This window comes from Oryzias latipes, chromosome 18 (genome assembly GCF_053564925.1).
Source record: "Oryzias latipes strain Hd-rR chromosome 18, Olatipes_Hd-rR_3.1".
Lineage (NCBI taxonomy): Eukaryota > Metazoa > Chordata > Actinopteri > Beloniformes > Adrianichthyidae > Oryzias > Oryzias latipes.
The window spans coordinates 22,999,179-23,008,137 of record NC_136254.1 but is presented as its reverse complement, the minus strand read 5'-3'; the positions used below and the strand labels follow the sequence as shown (position 1 = coordinate 23,008,137).

Genomic DNA, 8,959 nt, shown 5'->3' with positions numbered 1-8,959 from the left:
AATGCAAACAAAATTCCCATTTTTATACAGAACAGTGAGAGTTTGGACCCTTTTCCTTTAGAAAAAAGTAGTACACTTCAACTTTATTTTATAAGTATACTTTGGTACAAGTACAGGAAGTATACTATCATGTAGTGTAGGACATATACAAACCAGTGGTGGGCCGTCAGGGCCTTCAAGGCTTTCTCTGAATGATCATTAAATCATTCCAAATGGTCTGTCCGATCAATTTTATAGTGTTTATGATGGTTATGCTAGAATCTCCAAACCAAAGCTTTATGCTGCTTCCAGACAGACGTATTTTCACGTTGGAGCATTTAACCAATCGCATTTCAGCTGTCCTCTGTTGACAGGCAGGGTCAGAGCTAAAGAGGCCTTCACAATGAGTTCTAAAGGTCTTGTAATGCAAAATCAATGTCGGTCATTCATTCAACCAATCAGATTTGGAGTTGGTGTCAACTGGGCCTTCTAGCAGGCTAAGGCAATGTCACAGTATTCAGACCTTCTGATTGGACAGAAGGCTGCATGTCAGGAAGTCACATGCAGCGTTGTCCAGTTTGACACAGAGCCGCGGAGCACTTTTTGATCGATCTCAGTTAAAAACAGAGCTAGCTGTAATGTATGCCCTGATGGAGTATTTTGCAGGAAAACTTCCCACTGATCTCCTTGACTTCCTTCATCAGAAAAATCTGAGTGAGATCATGAAGCAGCTTTGCAGATTTGTGTCTGTCGAGCGGACATTATCAGCTCTAAAGCGAGTTCAAACGTACGCAGAAGCACAACTGGACAGACTCGGCTCTCAGCACTGGCCTTGATGGCAATGGAAAACGAATTACTGATGGAACTGAAGCGTGGTAATCTATATGACAAATTTATTTGTTTTTTTTTCAATGTTTTGTGCTGGCTGTAGTTGCATGACGTGATTTGCTTCCTGTTTTGTTTACTCAGTTCATTTAGAGCCGTTTATTGCGGCTGCAGGAATTTTCAATATGCAATGTTGGGGGTTGAGTGAAAGTAAACTTCAAGTAAACTGCCTCACTTTTAAATATACTTGTTGTACACTTAAAAAGACTGCATTTTAAAACCCTAAAACATATGAACATCTTACGAAGACTATTGTATTCTGATGATGGAAAACTTTTTTAAAAAAAGTAAATAAAATTTCAATTATTTTAAATGACAAATTATTCAAACGCAATGCATTATGGTCTACATTCACTACTCTTGACAACATTGATGCACACTAGTTTTTACAAACCCCCCATATTTAGTGCACTAAATGGAGAGTAGTGAATGAATCAGGTAAACCTGGTTTTCTAGGTATTCTGGGACACGTACTGGTGACCGGGTTTCTATCTTTTATTGACAATCCTTTGTGCTGCACGAAGAAGCATATTTCTTGCAAAGCAAGTTTCAAAAGTGCATGTTAACTTGTTTCCTCATTACCCAGGACACTTTGGTTTTCGTGGTCACACTCAAAACACTGCAAGTTCTTCAGTTTAAGACAACAAATACACATTTGCAGCGACACCTTTTGCTTGCAGCAGTCAGGATCCAGGATTTTGGGGGCTCGCTGGATCTTGCCTCTCCAAAACATTGGATGGTGTTTATAATATAATCAAAAATGGAACCCAAAGCAAGAAGGAGTCCAGTAATTAAAAAAAAAATCCCCTGCATCATTTTGCCATCCTCCAGCACAAAGTAATTACACATACTTTCAGCATTTTTGGCCTAATATTCCTCTTGTCCTGGCTTGATTTGGCTGCTTGCAGCTGCAGACGAGTCTGGAGGGACAAATGCAGCGAAATAACTGATAAAGATGACAGAGCGACATGAAGAGGAGATGCTTTTGTTTGATGACAGGCCCAACTGAGAGGAGCATCACAGGTGCATGCACTTCATATGCAGCGCACAACAGATCATTGTTCAGCCAAATTTGTGTATATTCATGACCGAGGTGTCTTGTTGTCGTGAGCTGCAAAAAGAGCCGTTGTGTTCGGTCTGTCAGGGATCTGTTTATTTCCTGGTTTCTAAAAAACACATCCCTGTGTTCGTGAGTACATCAGCTTTTGAGATTCTGCAGACTTATTTGGAATCATACTACAACTTTTTCTGATTATTGTGTGGTCTGTCATTTTGTCCCCCCTTTCTTGCTGTTTCATGAAACACACTGAGTCAGTCTGTCAAGTCAGTCAGCAGGCTGCAGCATAGCAGACATTCCTGTAGTTAAGGAGCTGGAGAATGACAACAACTGCCAAAAAATGTGTTGCTCCATAGCTTTTTTCTTTTCTTCCTTTTTTTAAATTTTTTTTCTTTTTTACAAGAGGTTGTGATGTTGCTGAGCAGCTGGATTTGGTCAGGATCACACTGTAACACTCCTTAAACATGACATGCGGACCTGCAGGCTCCACTTTCCCTCGCACACGGCCACCAGCTCCCCTAAATCACTTTTATTTTTGTTTGTTATGCACATTTTGCTGTCGCCGCTTATTAAACAATCTCTTAATCTGCCCATTGGAGTGCCTTTGTAGGTAAAACACTTAAATCAGCATTAAGCTGCACCCTGCAGGGAACTGCAGAACATAAAAATAACTCACATGTCTGCAATATACGCTGCCATGGTTGTTAAACAAAACCAGGCCGTACGGTTTTATTTGAGTTTCTAGTGGCAGGTTGTTTTTTTTTTGCATGTAACTTGACTATCTAGGAATGAAAATCCACACCTTTCTGTTTTAGTAGGCAAGGAAATGAGCTGGTTCCTCAACTGAGCTGCTTTTAAATTCAAGATATACATTTTTTTTTATCATCTTCCAATTTTGTCATTCCCCCTTTTCATTTCTTTTTTCAATTCAATTCAATTTTATTTATATAGCCCAATATTACAACAAAAGTCATCTCAATGGGTCTGTTTTGAACCATATCCCTCATCTCTAATATCCAACTCCCTCTCACTTTTCTTTTTTTCCATCTGATCCAACAAGAAATGAATGCAAATATCTTCACCTTTTTGGCCACAGTGAAGTTCAGCCTCAAATACAAAAGGGGTTTACACAAATATACACCTCGTGTAGATTCATAACCCCCTACTGTAATGGTAACATCTGTTCTCATCTGTTTGCTCCACTGCTGGACAGGACAAGAAGGGAAATAAAAGAAATAAAAATTAAAGCCGTGAGTGGTGTTTTATGGTTCTGGTATCGCCCCTATCATCCCCTTTTGACCTGCTCTCAGTGGTCACGCCCCTCACTCTGACTTTCTTCAGCTTGACCCAGGAATTCATGTATCAAATTTTCATTTTATTTCGGGAAAAACTTGCGAGTGAAAAAAGGGAAAACTTTTGCAAGCTCTCACTCATTTTTAAAAGATGCCTGCCTCTTCCTGAGGTCAAAGGTCGATGAAATTTATGTTGTGGTTGTAGTGATAACCTGGTGGCAGGTGTGTGAAATTCCATTAAAATCGGTCAAAACAAAAGTTGTTTCCTTCCCAAAATGTCACATTTTGCTCTAAAATGGCCGCCAAGCCGAAGGTCCTGTTGCCTTCCCATAATAATTTTAAAACTTCTTTCAGATATCCCCCACACGTGTGTTTTGGTTTTGTTAGTGGAGTCTGAAATTATTTTTTGAGATTTTGGTCCCATTCACGTGTTGGCGGTTTCACCTGCTGTGATGTCATCACTTTAGGGGGCGGGGGTCATTTATTATGCCATTTATTATGATATATGGCTACTTGCAACCTTTTAAAGAGTTTTTGAGGATGAGGGGGGGCAAAGGTTTTGCTGAAACTCACAGAAAGAAAGAAGAATTGCAAAAACGATCTGGTCCTAGCCATACAGGACTGCTGTAGGAAATAATAAATAAATTCCTGATTTGTAGCGTTTTAAATATGATTTGTGAGGATTTGAGGCAAAGAATCTGAGGAATGCCAAAGATATTTAACACGTAATCAAAAGTTTAGGAGCTCTTTTGATACACTTAGAATCCGAAAAGCATATGGAAAGAAAAATATGTTAATGTTTTCAGTTAATATTGACTAGGAAATGCAGTTTTAAAAAAAAGCCAAGGCAGACATGTTTTACAGTAGACGCAGCAGAGGAACTAAACATCAACTTCCCCTAAATCCTCCAGTGTGACTGTCTTTCACTCATCCCTCTTTTTTTTTCAAGAGGCGCCCTTTTTTCCTCATAGAAAACATGCTGGGAGGAGAGGAGGAGCAGAAAAGAAGAAACGCCTCAGAGGCGACAAGAGAGTGAGGAGGAAGCAGAGAAAGTTGGAGCGCGCGCGCGTCTCAGATGGAAGGGCGCGAGGAAGGAAGGAAGGACGGAAGGAAGGAAGGGATCTCTGCGGGCTCAAGTGCGTGATTAAAGGCTCCTCGAGGATACAAACACATATTTGAATCAAAGTTTGGGGGTAATACAGGAGGAGGAGGGGGTGGGGGGAGTTACAGGCGAGCCGCCGCGTTGCGTGGATGAGACAGGCGAGAGACAGCGAGCTCCAGCGTGGATTTCATGTTCTTCAAACTCGCCGAGGCTCGCAAACTTTTAAAGACGGGGGAGTAAGGAATTTAAAAAAAAAAAAAACCAAAGTCCAACAAAAAGAGCCACCCCTCCAGCTCGGCGTCCCGGTTAGCTCTTCCGGGTGATAAAAGAGGGATACAACAAGACGAGTCCGTTGTTTCTCCCGAGGAGTCTAGCGCCCTGTTGCCGGGGTTGAGGCGTCGGCGCCCGGGGCAGGGAGTCCCTCGTCATGGCCGGGGCCAAGCCGGGAGTCCACGCGCTGCAGCTGAAGCCCGTGAGCGTGCACGAGGACCTGAAGAGAGGGGGAAAGTTCATCAAATGGGACGAGGTGAGAGCGACTTGGCTGGGTGGGTGGTGGTGGGCGTCGGCGGGGGTGGTGGGGTGGGTGCAGGTGTGTGAACACAGGAGCCACTGTACCGGGAGATATCAGACACTCCGGTTTGGTCCACAACACCCCCCACCCGTCGAGCAGGTTTTCCCACGTTTTCGTACAGACGGTCTGCCTACATCATGTGTGGAGGACCGAAACTCAGGAGGGGGGCTTCAAAGTGCCCCTTTTCTGGCCACATTTGCTCTGACGTTGACCTCAGGCTGCACCTGAGCTCTGAAGGTCACCCGGGGTTTGATCACAGACGGAGGGAAGTTTGGGCCTGAATCAATGATTAACCCAACGAAGAGTTCAAACTGCAGGACTCTTACTGTTTGACACATTCCCAATTATATCTCCCCCTATTTGAGCCTTTTAACGGTTTGTTTGTGGCTAACCTCTTTGGTATTCAGACCCGGAACTTCCCTCAAAACCCACCCAGAGGAAAATCTGTGTTTTCAACATGTTCTTGTGGCATTTTTATGATGACGGAGAACATATATAAAGTAAATTAAGTTCAAATTGGCAGTTCTGAGGATTTCTTTATTAAAATTGTTGCGAATCAGGAGCAGACGAAAAGATACCATTTGAAGAAAAAATCGTACTTGTGACGTAGAAAATATGTAGGGCGGGGCACAAGCTTCGCTCCATTCTGATGCATCCACTTGTAGACGACTAGGTCCATGTACGTCTTTGTTTTCCTTATCTGAGCTGGAATCTGGATCAAAACTGTAGGGCTGGATAGCTCCCATACTGCTTGCTATTTTTAATGTTAGGTTGGGGTTATGAAGGGCTGTAAGCTACCGGGAGACTATAAACAGATGTCAGGAAGTACGGGTGGTCACACCCACAACTAAGAGGCGAAAATGTCATGAAATACTGCAGCTCTGCAAAAACTATGTCCTAGAAACAATATAGGTTGTGTTGATTTTGGCTAAAATTGCCTAACTATAATTAAAGGGCCACTAGGAAGGCTTTTACAGTAGATGATCGGAGTGGGACTTTAATTTTGGAAGCTCAGGTGGAGCAAAGCACACCTCTATTGACTGCTCCAACTATGTCATAGAAACCTTCAGTCCCTTGCCTTATCTTCATCTGTGTTTGTCCCTCAAAGGGAATTCCCAGGAAATGTTTATGCTGCTGAATAAGTGTGTGAACTCTCAGAAACGTGCACACCCCCCCCCCCCCCCCCCACCAGCCGTCTTATCTTTCTGCCCCACTATTCCCAACCTCTCTCTAGGGTCCACGAATGGACCTAAGTAAGAGAAAAAAAAAACCAGCATTGATTGATATCATGAGATTGAATGCGCCGACTGCCTTTACAGGTGGATGTGGTCTGTAGGTAAAACATGGACAAAGCTGTACATGATCTACAGGGAATGGCAGTGTTGTTAATTTAGCCTGTAGAGCACAAATGTTCTTGCAGATTTTTATGCTACGGGTAGGCTGTGGGCGATACGTTGTAGCAAACACTCAAACAACACACAACAATAAGGGTAAAGTAGGTGAGACGGAGGCGTGTTGTACAGATCTTTCATTTTTTTCGACCCTTCTAAATCCTGCGCTCGGTGCAAGGAGCCGTTGCGCACAGCCTGACTGTTAGAAATTGGACGATTGCTGTGTAGTTTTTGTCAGCATCCTACGGACGTCCCACAGGCACTTACGCATCGTGTACACACCTGGCGTGCGACCTTCACGCGTGTTCAGTAAAGGGCCAGTACGTGCACCTTACCAACGACTGGAGTGCAGCTTAAGGACACCGTATGACAGCATCACCCGTTCGTCATTAGCGCGGGCAACTGTACAAACGCTCACCACTCACGACAACTGTACGTTCCTTAAGGTGACCGTACAAACCTAAAAGGAACGTAAGACTCGACTGTCCTCCTGTGAAGATGAAGGCTGCTCCTCCACCAACCCAAAAACCTGCAGCACCCTTACAGATCGACCTCCCATACAGGTGCATGTGACTAAGGCTTAATATAACGGCTTTGAATTAGCTTTTACACTGCTCACATTGAGTCATCCGCTTATTTCAAGATTAATATGACCTGTATTCTTAACTGTAGATGCAGTGTTCTGCTGTTTGCTTTCAATTGTGGGTGTGGAAACAAAAAACCTTAAACTGACCGCACTGTATAGCACGTACCACAGTGATATGTGATGGTTGGTGCACTTTGATCTGTGCACCACCGTCTACACCCTTTCTATTGGTGGTTCTGGCATGAGAAGACGCTCCTCACTCCGCAACCCTCTGAACGTGGCTGTTGGAGCTAATGAAAAATTGGTAATGGTGGCGTTTATTCGGGCAGCGTGGTAAGCATTGGCGGTCTGATGGGCTTAATTTGACACATGATATGCTTTTTCCTAGGAATTGTGCATGCATATCATTAGATTAGCTGAAAGGATGCTCCACAAAGGCTGATGCAGACACCGTGCCCAAACATTTTGTTTCCTAAGGAGTCTATCAGAAAACATGACTAAGAGGATGACAAATCATGTGAAGGGGAAATAATATGGAGAGAAATTAGACTGTCGGATTTGTGCGTAAATTAGGATTTGTGCATAAATTTGGATTTGTGCGTGATTTGTTACTCACATAATACGTTTTGTGTATAAGTTAAAAAAATATAAAATGAAAAAAATACAAAATGCAATTTACGTATGCACAAATTAAGATTACAACAGCTTGAAACTACTTACACACACACATCTTTAAAAAACACGCACGAATCCCTTGTTACGCAGACACGAAGCCAAAGTTACGCACGGATCTACCGTGAGACTGTTTTCACGTCTCACAAATTCGTCCGTCAGTGCTGCGTTCAAATACCAGTGGAATGCTCGGTCATTAGAATTTTCCTATCAGCCTTCCCTTCAAAACGTATCCAGACAATGACTCAATCAATACATGAAGACAGTAGATGTTAGTGTTGAACATAGAGGCTACTTACTTCGGGCGCTGACCACCGAGATGGGCCGCCATTCTTCCCGTGACTCTCTCAGTCTGACTGCCTTTGATTTTTCCGGAAGAAAAGAAACAGTGCCCCCTACTGGTCGTTCCTGTTACGCATTTTGTATCAATTCGGTGTCTCGGAGAATAATATACTTTTAATATATATATAAGCGTTTAAAAGTGAACGTCATATTCTCAGATAATAATTTTTATTTTCCTTTAAAGTTTTTTTAAGCCCTGCTACACCCACTGAAGGAAATACGTTTAGAAGGGAAGGCTGACAGGAAAATTCTAATGACCGAGCATTCCACTGGTATTTGAACGCAGCACTTACGGACGAATTTGTGAGACGTGAAAACAGTCTCACGGTAGATCCGTGCGTAACTTTGGCTTCGTGTCTGCGTAACAAGGGATTTGTGCGTGTTTTTTAAAGACGTGTGTGTGTAAGTAGTTTCAAGCTGTTGTAATCTTAATTTGTGCATACGTAAATTGCATTTTGTATTTTTTTCATTTTATATTTTTTTAACTTATACACAAAACGTATTATGTGAGTAACAAATCGCGCACAAATCCAAATTTATGCACAAATCCTAATTTACGCACGCACAAAGCAAGAATATGCATACACAAATCCTAATTTACACACAAATCAAGAATTACGCACGCACAAATCCGACTGAGTCTAATTTCTCTCCATAAAATAAAGGACAACATTCAGCCTTGAGGGCCACCGACTTGCGACTACGGTAGTTGGTTGGTTTAAGTTCATTCAGAACTCTCTAATCTCAGCAGCAGCAGGTACGGCAACGATGGCTGGAAAACACGCAAGAAAAGTGAATCGAATGCCTTTCAAACCAAATAAAATTTATTTGTAAACTACTTTTTATCCAGCAGTAACAGGCATAAAATGAAATTGGAAACTACACAGGATGCCCTCAACCCTCCTGACCCCTTGCACCCAAGATGATAAAGCTAAAAATGACATGAATAAAACTCAAAGTATAAAAAAACTAAAAACCTAAGTGGAAACAGAAGCTCATTTAACAAGCCACCTAGTGGCTACTTGGAACTGACCTGGCTCCATTACCTTTCAGTCAGAGAATCTCAACTTTGTCGTAATTTT

General features: G+C 42.5%; 1 protein-coding gene across 1 annotated transcript in view; it reads left to right on the top strand.

Moving 5' to 3' along the window:
* Positions 1-4,211: 4,211 nt before the first annotated feature.
* plcb3 (phospholipase C, beta 3 (phosphatidylinositol-specific)) overlaps positions 4,212-8,959 on the top strand; it is a 58,627-nt gene continuing 53,879 nt past the window's right edge. Inside the window, exon 1 of the mRNA XM_023965810.2 lies at positions 4,212-4,841. Coding sequence (XP_023821578.1) covers positions 4,743-4,841 — 99 coding nt within the window. The 5' untranslated portion in view covers positions 4,212-4,742. The remainder of the gene's footprint in view (positions 4,842-8,959) is intronic.